Raw genomic sequence first — 18,136 nt, 5'->3', positions numbered from 1 at the left:
AGCTAGCCACCGCAGCTTCAGCAATGGAGGCTTTGAACACCGCCCACTCCGGCTCAATGCCCCCAACCTCCACAGGAATGCCAGAAAAACTCCGCCGGAGGTGTGAGTTGAAGATACCTAGGACGGGGGCCTCCTCCAGACGTTCCCAGTTCACCCGCACTACTCGTTTGGGCTTACCAGGTCTATCCGGAAATTTCCCCCATTCCCTGATCCAACTCACAACCAGATGGTGGTCGGTTGACAGTTCCGCCCCTCTCTTTACCCGAGTGTCCAAAACATGCGGCCTCAGATCAGATGAAACAATCACAAAATCGATCATTGATCTTCGGCCTAGGGTACTCTGGTACCAGGTACACTTATGAGCACCCTTATGTTCGAACATGGTGTTTGTTATGGATAATCCATGACTAGCACAGAAGTCCAATAACAAACGACCGCTCGGGTTTAGATCAGGGAGGCCGTTCCTCCCCACCACGCCTCTCCAGGTGTCTCCATCGTTGCCCACATGGGCGTTGAAGTCTCCCAGCAGAACTACGGAGTCCCCTACTGGAGCCCCATACAGGACTCCATTCAGGGTCTCCAAGAAGGCCGAGTACTCTGAGCTGCTGTTTGGTGCATACGCACAAACAACAGTCAGAGTTTTCCCCCCTACAACCCTTAGGCGCAGGGAGGCGACCCTCTCGTCTACCGGGGTAAACGCCAACACCGCGGCGCTCAGCCGGGGATTTACGAGTTTCCCCACACCCGCCCGGCGCCTCACGCCCTCGGCAACTCCGGAGAAGAATAGAGTCCAACCCTTATCCAGGAGTACGGTACCAGAGCTGAGACTGTGCGTGGAGGTAAGCCCCACCAGATCTAACTGATAGCGCTCCACCTCCCTCACAAGCTCCGGTTCCTTTCCCCACAGCGAGGTGACGTTCCACGTCCCCAGAGCCAGCTTCTGCCGCCCGGGTCTGGTCCGTCGAGACCCCTGACCTTCGCTGCCACCCATGTGGCTGCGCACCCGACCCCAACGGGTCTTCCCACAGGTGGTGGGCCCATGGGATGAAGAGAGGGGGGGTGCCACGTAGTTTGTTCGGGCTGTGCCCGACCGGGCTCCGTGGCAAACCCGGCCACCAGGCGCTCGCCATCGAGCCCTCCGTCTGGGCCAGGCTCCAGACGGGGGCCCCGGGCTTCCTCCGGGCCGGGTCACATCTCCTCTTTTTCCGATATTCATTGGAGTTTTTGAACCATTCTTAGTCTGGCCCCTCACCTGAGACCACTCTGCCATGAGAGACCCTACCAGGAGCACAAGGCTCCAGACAACACAGCCCTCAGGTTCACAGGGACACGCAAACCTCTCCACCACGATAAGGTGACGGTTCCAGGAGAGGCTACGTGCTATTTGTAATATCTTCCAAGATATTCCACTTTTGGATTTCCCTATACACATACATTGCACTCAACCTTCAAAGGGACACCTGTGCAACAACAGACTGAAGGAGCTGAGCTCACACACAGGCTGGAGATGGACTGATGAACCATAGAACTGGTTAATTTATTATATACACACATAGACATTAACTCATGCAGACATAGGCATGTATTCATTCCTATGTGTACATATTCATATGCATACATAGTATAAATACACACTATATATATGCAGTATATTTTGTATCGGTGCGTGTGTGTTTGTGTGTGTCTGACAGTGTGTGCGTGTGTGTGTATCAGTGGCGGCTGGTGGTTTTTAAAGTGAGGGAGGAAGGACTGCGCGCTTGGTTGCCATTGGCCTGCTTGCACTGTTGGTGTATGGTGGCATAAGAATGTGAGACTCAAGTTGTTTCAGGGTGTTTTGGTGAACTACAAAATAGCAGGGAGGGAGTTATGTGAACAAAATGTATACAAAGCCACCAGTGGCCTCACTGTAATTTGAGAAGGAAAGGATGCAAAGCATATTAGTCAAATCAGGCCTACTATTGATTTGTAAAAGTAAATAAAAAATCTGGGCCTATTATTGGGCCTATTTTTGCCCTCACTGACTGAAGTTATTTAGCTATGTTTATTTTCAGTTACAATTGCTTGTAATGCTACCAGTAAGTCATGCGTACCTAGCAAACCATGTAGCACTCACAACACTGACGTTGCCATTACTTCTGATGACCTTGATTTTGGGAAGTGGTCTACCTCTTTCTGAATGAATGGAATGGTTTTTGTAATAAGAAGTTAACAATGTCCTCCGTTTCCAATGTTTCCATTGTGCATTTAGGATCTCGCTATCGCAGATTTCACTTGCTCTGCGTCTCTCAGACTGAGCACCGCGGCAATGCAGACCGGGTTTGTTATCGACAGCGTTGCCAGATTGGGCAGATTTCCCGCCCAATGATAATTTTTCCAGCCTAACATGGTTAAAAGTAGCCCAATTGGGTGGGAAATCGGACCAATCTGGCAACACTGCTCAACATCCAGGGATCCTGCTTATTGGTTCATAGCGCAGACGGATCGATTTTTGCGCGAATCAGACCCCTTAAGGTCCCACCCACTCAGAGGAGGATTTTCCTCCTCTCTCCCATTGAAACCCATGTTATCCACCGGCCGCCAGTACTTTCGAGAAAATGAATGGGAGTGGACGGCGGCGAAGGGAGGACGTTCCTCCCTGAAGTAATTGTCAATAGGCGATAGGGGGTGCTAATGTCCCTTTACCTAGGGAAACGAACATTATATATTCAAAGGCAATAAAGTAGTCATATTTAAGGGCATTAATTCATTACAATAGTCGGGGCAATCTACATTTTTTATTCTCAACAATTTTAGGGAGGATCTTCCTCCCTCTCCTCAATGGAGAAGCCTCCACTGGTGTGTATAGATTATGTTATGTATGGGTGTGTGTGTCTGACTGTATTTCTGTGTGTGTGTTTGTAACTGTGTCTGTGTGTGTGTGCGTGTGTGTCTGTCTTTCTCTATGTGTGTGTGTGACTGTGTCGGCGTGTGTGCGTGTGTGTGTGTGTGTGTATATATTATGTGTGTATGTGTCTGACAGTGTCTGTCTGTCTGTCTGTCTGTCTGTCTGTCTGTCTGTCTGTCTGTCTGTCTGTCTGTCTGTGTGTGTGTCTGTGCGTGTGTGTGTGTGTATATGTAGCTGCCACTCGAAATACGGCAATGTGTTGCTCTGGCAACACCGGAAGTAAGAGTGCAATTGTCATTTGATTTCTAACCGTTATTTTATTATGTTTATTTTATTACGTTGTATAAGTTAATGATGAAAACAAAATGCAGTGTAGTTCATGGTTCTGCTGTTAAAATTGAAATGCCGAAAGCAAAATGGATGGAGAGGTCACTTCCTGGTCAAAGTCAGACGTGAACTGGAAATAGTCTGTGAGGAGAGAGGGAGAGAGAAGGGGCCTGCCCGTAATTCCGACGCCTCATTGTTCCGACGTCTCAATGGTCCGAAATATTTCCCATTAGATCGACATGCCACTATGCCGACGGTTCAATGTTCCGAAAACGGAACCCATTGGTCCGAAGGTCCGTTTGTCCGACTTTTCAAAAAGGAGGCGCATTAGGCCGACGGTTCAATATGCCGAATAGGCCTACATATAAAGAGTTTTATACCTCGCTCGTGCTCTCGCACTTTCTCTCCAAAATACAACATAGGCCTACATATCACGTTCACGATGAATATTGGAGAGCAAAGTGACAACGCTTCACTTCATTTAGACACAGTGTTTCAGCCCCATGGACAGAGAGCGTAGGTCTAATTCTCAACACGGGCACGAACACACACACACGCCGACACACACACGCCGACACACACACGCACACGCACACACACACACACACACACTTGACTAAGTACACGGTATGAGGTATAAGTTTGACTAAATCAATACCAGCAATACCAATTATTTAGGCTAAAAGCCCACTGTAAACACAGTAAACAACACATATAGGCCCACACACAGCTACTAAAGATAACATTTTTATTTGTTTTTCACTCACCGTTTGACTTCTTTACAGGAAAAGCATTAGTCCTTGTATAACGTGCGCTTCATAAATTCACCTCTTGTGACCGTTCAAGCCCACAGCAACAGTCTGGCTTGGTGAAGTGCACTTCTGGAACTTAGCCTACATCGCCTTTTATTTTTGGTTTCATAATCACACATGTGGAATTGCGCCTTGGCCCTTTCGGCATATTGAACCGTCGGCCTAATGCGCCTCCTTTTTGAAAAGTCTGACAAACTGACCTTCGGACCAATGGGTTCCGTTTTCGGTACATTGAACAGTCGGCATAGTGGCATGTCGATCTAATGGGAAATATTTCGGACCATTGAGACGTCTGAACAATGAGGCGTCGGAATTACGGCAAGGCACCAGAGAGAGAGGGAGAGAGAGAGTCGGAGACAAGAGAGGACTGTCTTCTACTGGCTATGCTGGCGTACACGGTAATTATTGTACCTTTGTACCCATGTATTAGAAACCAATATGTGAAAATAATGTACATCAAATGTGTTTTATTTTGCTGCAGTTTTCACGGTGCTCCCTAACTTTGGAAAGAATAAAGTGGTTGTGGACATCAGTAAGAGGCAAGTGCAACGCTGCTTCATATCCCGGCAAAGAGGAGCGGCGCTGTCTAAATCCTGCAACGGGCTACGAGCTACCGGCTGGGAGCTACGAGGAGCGGCAGCATCTACATCCTGCAAAGGGCTACGAGCTACGAGCTAGGAGCTACGAGGAGCGGCAGCGTCTACATCCTGCAAAGGGCTACGAGCTACCGGCTAGGAGCTATGAGGAGCGGCAGCGTCTACATCCTGCAAAGGGCTACGAGCTACCGGCTGGGAGCTATGAGGAGCGGCAGCGTCTACATCCTGCAAAGGGCTACGAGCTACCGGCTGGGAGCTACGAGGAACGGCAGTGTCTACATCCTGCAAAGGGCTACGAGCTACCGGCTAGGAGCTACGAGGAGCGACAGCGTCTACATCCTGCAAAGGGCTACGAGCTACCGGCTGGGAGCTACGAGGAGCGGCAGTGTCTACATCCTGCAAAGGGCTACGAGCTACCGGCTGGGAGCTACGAGGAGCGGCGCTGTCTACATCCTGCAACGGGCTACGAGCTACCGGCTAGGAGCTATGAGGAGCGGCAGCGTCTACATCCTGCAAAGGGCTACGAGCTACCGGCTGGGAGCTACGAGGAGCGACAGCGTCTACATCCTGCAAAGGGCTACGAGCTACCGGCTAGGAGCTATGAGGAGCGGCAGTGTCTACATCCTGCAAAGGGCTACGAGCTACGAGCTACCGGCTGGGAGCTACGAGGAGCGGCAGTGTCTACATCCTGCAAAGGGCTACGAGCTACCGGCTGGGAGCTACGAGGAGCGGCAGCGTCTACATCCTGCAACGGGCTACGAGCTACGAGCTACCGGCTGGGAGCTACGAGGAGCGGCAGCGTCTACATCCTGCAAAGGGCTACGAGCTACGAGCTACCGGCTAGGAGCTATGAGGAGCGGCAGCGTCTACATCCTGCAAAGGGCTACGAGCTACGAGCTACCGGCTAGGAGCTATGAGGAGCGGCAGCGTCTACATCCTGCAAAGGGCTACGAGCTACCGGCTGGGAGCTACGAGGAGTGGCAGCGTCTACATCCTGCAAAGGGCTACGAGCTACGAGCTACCGGCTAGGAGCTACGAGGAGCGACAGCGTCTACATCCTGCAAAGGGCTACGAGCTACTGGCTGGGAGCTACGAGGAGCGGCAGCGTCTACATCCTGCAAAGGGCTACGAGCTACCGGCTGGGAGCTACGAGGAGCGGCAGCGTCTACATCCTGCAAAGGGCTACGAGCTACGAGCTACCGGCTAGGAGCTATGAGGAGCGGCAGCGTCTACATCCTGCAACGGGCTACGAGCTACCGGCTGGGAGCTATGAGGAGCGGCAGCGTCTACATCCTGCAAAGGCTATGAGCAACCGGCTAGGAGCTACGAGGAGTGGCAGCGTCTACATCCTGCAAAGGGCTACGAGCTACCGGCTAGGAGCTATGAGGAGCGGCAGCGTCTACATCCTGCAAAGGGCTATGAGCTACCGGCTAGGAGCTACGAGGAGTGGCAGCGTCTACATCCTGCAAAGGGCTACGAGCTACGAGCTACCGGCTAGGAGCTACGAGGAGCGGCAGCGTCTACATCCTGCAAAGGGCTACGAGCTACGAGCTACCGGCTGGGAGCTACGAGGAGCGGCAGCGTCTACATCCTGCAAAGGGCTACGAGCTACGAGCTACCGGCTAGGAGCTACGGGAAGCGGCGGTGACTACATCCTGCAACAAGCTACCGGCTAGGAGCTACAACGAGCGGCGGAGCTTTCATCCTGCAGCCAGCTTGCCTTACGTTCTGCAGCAAGCTACAGGTCTATGTGGACACTCCGTGGAGCAGCTTCAGGCTACAACGTGGTCTACAGGTCAGACTCTGCAATTGTTATGCCTCAGGAAGTTGATGGATAGAATGTTACGGTTTTAATCATAAGAAATAAGACATTAAAAGAGATTCTGAACGTAAAAAAAAAACTGCTCTGATAACTGCAATTGTTTGTTCTTTTGCTAAATTGCATAAATTGAGAAAGTTAATCTCAAGTGCTAATTAGGTATTAAGGGTGTCATTATGTATTAGGTGTTATTTGGTTAATCACTGCTAATTACAGCCATCATAACTTACCTTACTTACCTTGCTTTCTCCATATGGTAATGCTGGAAGGTTCAAAATGTCTAAAAATGATGATAATCAGTCTGATGTCATGTCACAAGGGCAAGATGCAGGGGAGCTAGATGAGGGGAAAATTAGAAAATTGTAGTGTAATTTGAAAAGGAGAAGAAATTTAAAGCAACATATGAGAATTGGAGAAATAATGTAAGAGACACTCGTACTAGGTTGAAGCAAGACTGCTCTGAAAGCAACATGTATGACATGATGGACTCAGAGTTAAAGGAGCTGTATGATGGCATCCGACTCCAAGTCGCACCAAGTCAAGAAATTCAGAAAAAAGTTGATGCATGCGCAGCTGTGACAGCAGACTTACTGCAATTGATGAGATTGCGCCTCACTGAAGGAGGAGATGAGTTTGATGCTGAGGTAGAGAGATCAAGGTTACGCATTCTACTTGATAATGAATATGCTAGGTCCATTTATGGACCCGAATCCTCCAGAGCTACTGCACGCAGCTGCCAACATTCAGAGCATCTCTCAGAATCACCTAGCATTTCGGCTAAGAGGGCAGAAACAGCAGCTCAGCTGGCTTCAAAGAGAGCTGAAATTGACATGGAAGCTGCCATTGAAGCTCAACGTCGGCAGTTGAAAAAACTAGAAAATCAGAGAGACATTGATGCTATTCAAGCAAAGCTGAATGTTTACACTGAAGATGTAACAAAAGTAAAGGTTGGATCATGCAGTCCTGTAAGCAGCAAAGTTGATGATGCAAACTCATTCACTCACTGCATCTCAAGTCAAGAACGTTAAGCTGTAAAAAACGAGACATCCTTAGTCCAGGCATTACAGGAATCATTAGCTCTCACTCGCCTTCCAACCCCAGAACCTACCGTATTCTCAGGTGATCCTCTGAGGTTCATAGAATGGAGCACAAGCTTTGAGGGTCTTATATATAGTAACTTATAATATACATGTATAGGTATTTATAATGTAATATAAATTGTTTATAGTGTATATATATATATATATATATATATATATATAATTGTATACAATTATATATATAATTGTTTACAATATTTGTGTGTGATTATATTGACTATTTATAAATATACGTAGATATATATGCGTAGATATATATATATACACACAATTATTCAATTATTCAGTATTCTGTATTCATATTTGTATGCATTATTATAGCTTGCATTATACTGACATGTTGGTGACATCTATCTAAGCTAAATTGATCTATTAAGGGGTAGGACTAGATACGTTTTGTTACTTCCTCCTACCCCCTTTCGAGCATGTAGAAAGTTTATTTTTAAATTTTACTTCTTTTGTTTGTTTTTTAGTTGTCTCTTTTATTTTTTATTTCATCTATTAATAATCAATTGATAATCATTAATTGATTAATAATCATGTTTTTTTATTGCTTGCATGTTCGAAATAAAGACAATCAATCAATCAATCAATAGAGAGACAATGCTCCGACCCTGCAGAGAGGCTGTTCTACCTGCAAAGGTACATAGCAGGGGAGGCAAAATCCTTTCTAGAAGACAGCTTCTACAGGTAAGATGAGGAAGCCTATCAACAGGCATGGGATAGGTTGAACGCAAGATATGGTCAGTCCTTCGTAGTCCAACAAGCTTTCAGAGAGAAACTAAATACGTGGCCAAGGATTGGTGGAAAAGTGTTCGTCAAACTGAGAGAATTCAGTGATTTCCTGCAAACATGTAGTAGCGCCATGTCTCATATGAAGGGCCTACAAGTTCTGAATGACTGCGAGGAGAACCAGAAAATGCTGGCCATGCTTCCCGAATGGGTGACGTCCAGGTGGAACCGCTACGTCACGGAGCAGCTGGATCGAGGCAGGACTGTCCGAGCTTTCATGAGTTTGCTTCATACATCGCTATAGAGGCACGTATTGCATGTAATCCAGTGTCATCCTTACATGCTTTAAGGCACTCCACAGTGAGACCAGTATGGGAGGTGAAGCACTCAAAAGCAAACACGTTTGCCACAAACATATGAAAGCTCCAGTTCTATCAAGCTTCACATCCATACCAGACCTTGGTGAAATGCAGTTGAGAGACACGGAGAAATCAAAGAAATGTATCACACCACTGCAAAACTCAAACATGACTAAGTGTATTTGTTGTGGTGAAAACCACTCCATACAAAGATGCAGAAAGCTAACCGAAATGTTTATAGAAGAAAAGAAAAAATGCATACACGAAAATAAATTGTGTTTTGCATGTCTAAGAAAAGGTCACAGCTCTAAAGACGGTAGAAACAGAGCCATGTGTGGCATATGCAGAAAGAATAACCCAACTCCACTGCATGAAGATCGTTTCTCAGCAGACTCAAGGTGAAGTGCGGTTGAGGATAGTACATCCTCATTATCATGCTGCGTGAATGGAGAAGGTGGGGGCACATCTATGATCGTGCCAGTGTGGATCTCAGCACCTAACGCTCCTAATAATGAAACCCTAGCATATGCCCTGCTGGACACTCAAAGCAGTCACACATTTGTGGATCAAGAGCTGTGTGAAAAGCTTCAGGCAGCGATGGAAACTGTGAAGCTGAGATCTCCACCATGATGGGGAAAGATTCAGTTGTGAAGAGTCAAAGAGTATGTGATCTCAAAGTCAGAGGTCTCTCCTCAAACATTTCCATCAGCTTACCTCCAGCCTACATGATAGATTTCATTCCTCTCGAACGCACACATATCCCCATTTGTCAAACAGCCCAAAAATGGAAACACCTTGTCAACATGGCCGAGGAGATACCCCCATTAATGGACTGTGGTGTGGGATTATTGATTGGCTATCCTGCTCAAGAGCGCTAATACCAAGAAAGGTCATCACTGGGGGTGATTGCTAAGGATGTGACTAGACTTTGCCATCGGGTATCTGCAAGAGAGCTACCACATGTAACAACATCTTCTATCATTAAGGCTCTTGAGTCCGACTTTGCAGACACCAAATAAGGCGACAAATGCATGTCTCAAGAAGATATTTTCTTCCTGCAGATCGTAAAGGGAGGAATCCAGCAAAACGAGCTTGGCCACCAGGAGATGCCTCTTCCCTTTAAAGTACGTCCTGACCTACCAGATAACAAGAAGCTGGCTTTGGCTTGGTTGAAGCACCACAAAAGGAAGCTGGACAGAGACTCCAAGTTCAAAAATGACTATGTGAGGTTTATGGAAGGTGTTTTCAAGGACGGTGATGCAGAGAAAGTAGACATCCAACCAGAGCCTGGGAAAGTCTGGTACATCCCACATCAAGGAGGTTACCACCCCAGGAAACCAGACATGATTCGGTTGGTTTTCGACTTCTCTGCAAAGTACGAAGGCACCTCATTAAATGATCATCTGCTAACAGGACCCTTACAAATGGTCTCACAGCTGTACTGTGTCGCTTCTGTAAACAACCCATTGCAGTCACGTGCAAAGTGGATTTTTTTTCCAAAGGTTTCATGTCAGCAAAGAAGACTGAGACTATTTGCGATTTCTCTGGTAGGAAAATGGAGACACAATCTCAGAACCCTCAGAGCACCGCATGAAGGTGCATCTGTTTGGAGCATCGTCTTCCCCTGGCTCCGCCAATTATGGCATGAAACACCTTGCCAGTCAAAATGAGAAAGAATGCCCCTCTGCAGCTAGCTTCATCAGGAAGCATTTCTACGTTGATGATGGCCTCATAAGCGTGAAATCAGTCGGTGAGGCAATTTAGTTAGCAAGGGAAGCTCAAGCTCTGTGTGCCAAGGGAGGGTTGCACCTTCACAAATTCCTTTCCAATAACCAAGAGGTAATGGACTCCTTCAACATTGAAGAATGTGCTGTAGAGGTGAAAAATGTCCATCTCAAACATGATGAATTACCAGTGCAAAGAGTGCTCGGTGTACGATGGAACAGTGGACACGACGAGGGATTCTTTCGATCATGGCCTCTCTATACAACCCTTAAGGGTTTTTAGCGCCATTCATCCTTTAGGGTAAAAGAGTGCTGAAGGAGATGTGTCGGAGAGGTACGGGTTGGGACGAATCACTGCCCAGGGTAAGATGGGAGACTTGGATGAAGGATTTGGAAAACCTTGAGAGGATCGAGATACCAAGATGCTTCACACCCGACGGCTTTGGTGAGGTCCAGAGAGCTGAACTGCATCATTTTTCTGATGCGAGCAGTCAAGGGTATGGCCATTGCTCTTATATCAGGCTGTTGAGCAAAGATAAAATGCATTGCTCCTTGGTCACGGGCAAAGCGAGAGTCGCGCCAACCAAAATAGTCACCATACCGAGGTTGGAGCTAACTGCTGCAGTAACTTCAGCAGAAGTGAGCAACATGTTGAGGGAGGAGCTAGAGCTCAAGATTGATGAAGAATATTATTGGACTGATTCTCATGTGGTTCTCGGCTACATCAACAATGAAGCGCGAAGGTTCCATGTCTTTGTCGCAAACCGCATCTAGAGAATTTGAGAAACCACTGACCTAACCTAAGTTTTTATGGGAAAGAGAGATAGCCGCAAACCAGGTTACATCAGATCTACTGGTGGGAGATCCAGAGGTAAGGATTACACAGGTACTAAAACTGAGGCTGCCAGGCCATTTGACATCGAAGGACCCGTCACGGTTCTCAAGATGGATCATAGCAGTCAATGTTATTGCTCGTATCCAACGTTTGGCTAAGAAAATGTCACGGTCTGTCCGTCACGCCCCTTTCACCCTCGCAGCTGGGCTGCGTCAGGTGGTTAGTGGAGCCTTTAAGTTGGCTGAACACTGTTCACCTGTTGCCAGATTGTCTTTGCTGTTAGGTTCATGCAAGTCTCTCCAGCTTTTCACCTGTTTCCTGTTCCCGGTTTCCCGATCCTGCCTGTCCTCGACTACGTTCCCCGCCTCGTCCTTCTGGATCCTCGTTCGCCTGTCTCCTGTCCCGGCTTCAAGACCCTGCCTGTCCCCGACGACGTTCCCCGTCTCGTCCTTCTGGATCCTCGTTCGCCTGTCTCCTGTCCCGGCTTCAAGACCCTGCCTGTCCCCGACTACGTTCCCCGTCTCATCCCTCTGGATCCTCGTTCGCCTGTCTTCTGCCCCGGTTTCCCGATCCTGCCTGCCCCCGACTACGTTCTCCGCCCCGTCCCCGTTGATTTGCTTGACGAAGTAAAGATCGGTCTCCTCAGTGGAGCGTGACAGAAAATCAAGACCACATAACCTTTAAACGTCGAAGAGAGAAAGCAAGCTCGCACAACACGATGCCTTCCAAGAGGAGTTGAACATGCTCAGCCAGAAATCAGGAAAGCTGCCTTGCAGCCACCAACTCTATCTGCTTGACCCGTTCCTCCAAGAGGGAATAATGAGGGTGGGAGGTAGACTGAGGAAGGCATCTGCGCCTCTGGAGTTGAAACACCCAGTAATCCTGCCTAAAGATGGCGCTGTCACAAGGCTCATCATTACTCATCATCATGACAAAGTACAACATCAATGCAGAGGACAAACTCTCAATGGATTAAGAGCCAATGGTTACGGGATAGTTGGTGGAAGTAAAGCGGTAGCCCAACACATCAGGCAGTGTGTACGGTGCAGGAGGGTGCGTGCACCGCCAGAGGAACAACGGATGGCGGACTTACCGAGTGACCGTGTTGAGCCTACCTACAGCACCGTTCACTTACTGCGGCATGGACTGCTTCGGTCCTTTTCACACCAAGCAGGGTCGTAAAGAACAGAAACGGTACAGCCTCTTCTTGTGATGGAAAATCCACATATTGTATTGTTTTTGTCTATCTTTGAACTTAAGTTTTGTTGCTATTATGTGTGATGCATATATATTGCCTGCCTTCTCGCCTCCTTGCGGGCAATGTAATCTGTTTCCATGCAATCCTTTGATGTGTGGGCCTGTTTCTCGAACCCCTGGCTAGTGTCGAGGAAGCAAAAGGTTACATGGCACGACCGCTATCCCCTTCAATGGCATCCTGGGGAGCTTCGATTGTGAAGATTACCATCAGGTAAACAAAAGGCTTTTGGTTTATTGGGGGGCAGACCCCCTCCAGAACCCGACCCAAGTGAATAAGAACTCATTACTTGGAACACTCTGTGGACTCCCGAGCATACCTTTAGAGTATGAAGTAACACGCAGGGCGAATTCCCATCTGAGGCCTCCGATTATTGTAGTGTATGCCTGTTATGTTGTTTGTTGATGCATGTTGTGATGTATCTTTGTTCGTACTTTTATTACAAATATATATGACCACCATATTGTCTACAAGTATTGTGTGCTTTTTGCATCTAAATATCTCATCTGTCTTAGACTCAAACTCTTTTGCCACGACACTCTTCAAATGTCTTCGTTCCAGGGCAGTGCACATCGAGATGTTAGAGGATATGACGACCGACGCGTTCATCAATGCCTTACGATGCATTGTCGCTATTGGTGGTAGTCTCAGTAGTGATGCCAGTAACGCGTTACTTAGTGAGGCGTTACTGGACTTGGACCACTTTTTTCAGTAACGAGTAGTTATTATTATTATTTTTTTAATCATCATGAGAGCCATATGGGATTTTACAAAGCACTGATATATTCTGTACTTTGTACAAGTTAGAAGTAGCTAATTATAGAATTCAAATTAGTTTCATTGTTGATGTTAGTAAAAAATACATTGGATATTAGTAAACCAATTGATGATTTTATGTGTGTTCATTGTATAATTTTGAGTCGCATTCACCAGTGTTTCCGCTAGAAGAAATTGGTGCCGGTCATGTGACCGGGAAGGTTTCATTTTACCAGTGAAATTGGAAAAAAATCTGTCGGATATTGTCCGTGTTTATTGCACTTAAAAAATGTATAGGCATGCTTTATACAGAAAAAGAAGTGTGTGATCATATTTTGATTCGCCATGGTTGTTAAATGCCGGTACTCCGCAAAGCTTGCTGCCGGCTTTCGCTAGCTGGCCGGGTTTAGTTCATAAACCTACGGTAGTCTATAGCGATCAATTTGAGCGAGTGCACGAAATGTAACAACTTATTTATTTTATCACACAGGCTACGCTACAACCAAAACCCTCATTGTTTTACATTAATTGGCTAAACAAATGGCTACTGTAGCATATTCAAACACAATTCAAATGAACACATTCAAAAGTATTCCTCAATTTAAAAGGTTGAATCTCCTCGTGACTGAATGTTTGTATACAGCGCGCATGCTGTATGCGCGCAGCGGCGCAGGGTTGATGCGCTCCACTTTTTTCTGTGGAGAACCAGCGCCTTGAATATTCCGCATAAAACGAAACCGGATCGTTTTCGCCCGTTTCGGCTCCGTGTGGACGGGGCCTTATTTCCAATCGGTCATTCTGACCGGAGACATTTAGAATTTTCGGTCCTCCTCATTTTTTTTCCGGTCAAAGACCGGTAATTCCCGGACAACGGGAACTCTGGTATTCACATTAAATTGTGATTGAACTATCACCAAATGCCATGGGTTTCGGCTTCTGACTTTAGAATATTATATATCGATGTCATACTGACGAATACCCCCCCATACATCATGCTGAACCTATGTCTCCTGCTTGCTTCGCCCCAGCTTGTCATCTACCCCGTGTCCCAGTAAAACCTCTTTCCTTTACCCCGTCTCTGCCTCCCTGTGTCCAGCCCTTGGGACCCCTCGCCACGCTCCTTCACACTAACAGTGCAAGCAGGCCAATAGCAACCAAGCGCGCAGTCCTTCCTCCCTCAATTTAAAAACCACCAGCCGCCACTGGTACACATACGTAAACATACGTATAACTATGTACTGATACTTAAACGTACATACACATAGATAAACAAACATACTAATATACACACACAGTATGTGAAATGTGTGTGTAATGGCAGTACAAGTACAAAATCTTCAATAATTGTACGATTTCTATTTTCTATTCCTGTCCTATTCACATTCCTTACACTTGTCCATTAAGTTTGCACATCTGAGTTATAGTTTGTTGTTCAGTGGTTTGAGGCTAGGTTCCATTGGACAACACACATGGCTGGTTGTCTTCTTCCGGTAGAAACTAAACGTCAATGGACTTAAAAAACACCTCTGTCACGTCATGACACCCACAAAAATTTGGGAACGGTTCACAGAATTTGTGGTTCGGTTCATATCATGGTTTTGAGTTCACTACGTTTTGGGTAAAGCAGGGGGTGACACAAGTGACCATAAAATAAAGTACTCATATAAACATGTAGTGACACACACACACACACACACACACACACACACACACACACACACACACATATATATACACTAGGGCTGTAATGATACGCGTATCGAAACCGAAATCGCGACACTCAAAGCCACGAACCTGTCTCGCGGTTGTGAGAAGGCAGAAGCGCGATATGACCTTTCTAACTCTCCGGTCAAATTGTCAGATTAAAATTTGCTAATAATTGTCTAAATAATAGTCTGCTGACAGCGCACCCTCCTATGCCGTAATCTGCGATGAGATGGCCTCTCTGTGATGACAGCTCTCCGTGGCTACGGAGGATTGCATTTCTCCACAGCCGTCGAAGTCCTCATATGCGATATGAACGACATTTATCCAGAGAGGGCCAAGCGCGAAAAAAATTGCCTCTGTGATCCTGTCTCCATTGTTTTGTGTGATTTGACTGGCAGTTTGTCTGCTTATAGGTCGGAATGAAGCGGCCACCAATTATTGACATGATGGGTACTTTATTCTACCGGACTCGTTCGCTTCTTCACTAGACACACACGTTACCGCTCCCTCTCCTCGCTCGTCCACTCACTCGCTGACGTCACTCACACACGCATACGCACACTGCCAATCTCGCGCACACACATATGCTACTCGTAACACTATGCCTCGTTATTTCGACGTTCATGTTAGACGTTCGTGTTTTTCCATCGATTGAAAGTTAGGCTATTAAACATGTTGCATTCTATACAGCCTGATTATGTCATTATTTAAGCTACATAGCCTAATAAGAAGCGCTAATAAGGATATTGGACCAACCAAACAGCAAAAAAGCATCCTCCAACTGCAATCTTTGGTTATTTCTTTATTAATTTGGCTATACTTTAATAGTACTCTTTCTGTTCAAATCTGTTCAGTGTTCCAAATTATTTGTTATTAAATGAATATATCAACAACAATGTTATGAATATATCAACAAGAATGCTATGAATATAGCAACAATGTTATGAATACATCAACAACAATGCTATGAATATATCAATAACAATGCTATGAATATATCAACAACAATGCTATGAACACATAAACAACAAGCATCTCTCCTTGGATCCAGAACTTACCAAAGACAAGCAGCTCAGCGGTGTGATTGGCCGTGCCAGCGCTGTTGCTTGCCATGCAGCAGACCGTGTTCACGCCATACCTCACTCCTCTGACGAAGAGGAACCCCCTCTCCACCCAGGCCTCTGATTGGTTGTCTGTGCCATTTCTCTCCAGGGGCCGGCCATTGTGGAGCCACTCTACTGTGGGCTCCGGCGTGCCGCTGGCATTGCAGGTGAAGTAGGTCGTTTGGCCCACGGGCAACACGTGGGTAGGAGAGTGGAACTCTGTGATGCTGGGGGCCTCCTCCACCTCCTCTGTGGGCATCACTGAACCTGAAGAAACCAGGAGGAGAGAAGAAGCATAAGACACTCCCTTCATTCTATCCCAACACCTGTCCACTAAAGGGCGACCCAGGAGTTTCACACCAAGTATTCTCGCCTGCCTTTTCAAACATGATTGAATAACACAGCAGTGTCAAACCGGTCCATTTTTGCCTTAGGTAGAACTGTAAAACCTCACTCTATTGAGCGCATAACAAAAACGAGCGCCACTGTACTCTACTGCTCCCCTGCTGGAAGAGGAGCCTAACAACACCTGCAGTACCACCATACTGCCACAAGGGGGACATCCTTTATTTTGGTTAGTAGTTTAACACTGTTTATGCTGTGTTAGCCTGACAATAAACTATATATATATATATATTATATATATTTATATCTATATATATATATATATATATAGTTAAGGAGGGATGTTCAAAATAAATCCCAAAAGCAAGAGTATTTTGATATGAAATAACATGATCAATTTAATAAACTCTCATAAACTTCTATAAACCCTCACCGCGTTCATCCATTAAGTGCTCTCTCCCCTCCGTCCAAGGTGTTGCGAGTCTAGGACAGGAACAGAGGAGTAAAGAAGATATGAGCTCTAAAACCAGAATGACATTCCTAACATTAAACAGGACCCACAGCTGAACCCAACACAAAGTCCATCCCCCTTGAAAGGAAAACATGCATTTACAATTAATATTAATATAAATACTAATTATTATACCGATAACATTTATTGTGATTATTTACATTTACATTTAGGGCATTCAGCAGACGCTTTTATCCAAAGCGACTTACAATAAATACAAGTAGTTAAACAATATATCGCTGTCGGTACAGTAAAGATGTTCATAGCACCAAGTGCAAGACCTAATAATCGCTAGGCTAACCCATTCCCACAATAATATAATAATAATATCAGTAATAATATTACTATTTTTACTTCGATTATTATTTTTATCTTTTTCAGAATAATATGATTTAGACTCACTGAAATGGCAGGGGATTAGGAGAACACTCAGCAGTCCGAATATCAGCAAGACAATGTTGCAGGACTTTAGGGCTGTTCAGGAACAGAACACACACACACACACACACACACACACACACACACACACACACACAGTTATGTACACAGGGATATCTTCCTACGGTTATGTTACTTCCCCATCTAGAAGTAACATCAGAAGTACTGTAGCACTCGTGTTGCATCATGAACATACTAAGCAGAACAAGTACTGTGGGGTATTCCACAAAGCCGGTTTATCACATACCAGGGTAAGTTACCCCAGGGTTTGCGGTAAACCTAGGTTTCCGTTCCAAAAGGATCAGGGTATGTTAGTTGCTATAGAAACATAGCTCTGAATCAAACATGTCGGAGCAGGTTTTTGCGCAGGTTAAGTTTGAAACATAAACCCGGTTTGGGTATTTCAACCGGCGTCCACCGCAGATTTCATGTGTTCACAATGGCATGCCCTTTTGATGAGAGAACTGCTGATATCGGAGCACTAACTATACGTGCAATCCACCTGGAGCGATTGATAAGACCACGGCTCACAATCTTGGCATATTCGGATGACTTTTTGCTGGAGTGGAGGAGATATAGATTCTCGCGCAAAGCTGTAATATATTTAAATAGCCTTACATAGCCAACACTACCAATCGAGGACCTGGCCTCAGTTCACATCCAGACTATTGCGTAGCCCTCAGTTTTTGCAAATGGTAGTTTTATCTAGGCTATAATGCTGAGCACATCTCGAGTCCTTTCAGATGACCCATCCAAGATTTGTATCGGCCTCCTATCATACAAACAGCAATATTGTCTGAGTACTATGCCGAGAGGCATTTACAACATAAAGT

The 18,136-nt window shown here is 46.1% G+C and overlaps 1 protein-coding gene across 1 annotated transcript in view; it reads right to left on the bottom strand.

Annotated features, from left to right (window-relative positions):
• Positions 1–16,283, bottom strand: part of LOC130405510 (alpha-2-macroglobulin-like) — a 62,112-nt gene extending 45,829 nt beyond the window's left edge. Inside the window, exon 1 of the mRNA XM_056610628.1 lies at positions 15,965–16,283. Within this exon, the coding sequence (XP_056466603.1) occupies positions 15,965–16,268 (304 nt within the window). The 5' untranslated portion in view covers positions 16,269–16,283. The remainder of the gene's footprint in view (positions 1–15,964) is intronic.
• Positions 16,284–18,136: the final 1,853 nt, after the last annotated feature.

The sequence above is a fragment of the Gadus chalcogrammus genome, chromosome 16, assembly GCF_026213295.1.
Source record: "Gadus chalcogrammus isolate NIFS_2021 chromosome 16, NIFS_Gcha_1.0, whole genome shotgun sequence".
In the NCBI taxonomy this organism is placed as follows: Eukaryota; Metazoa; Chordata; class Actinopteri; order Gadiformes; family Gadidae; genus Gadus; species Gadus chalcogrammus.
The sequence above is the reverse complement of the archived record's forward strand: the minus strand, read 5'-3'. Positions and strand labels throughout refer to the sequence as shown.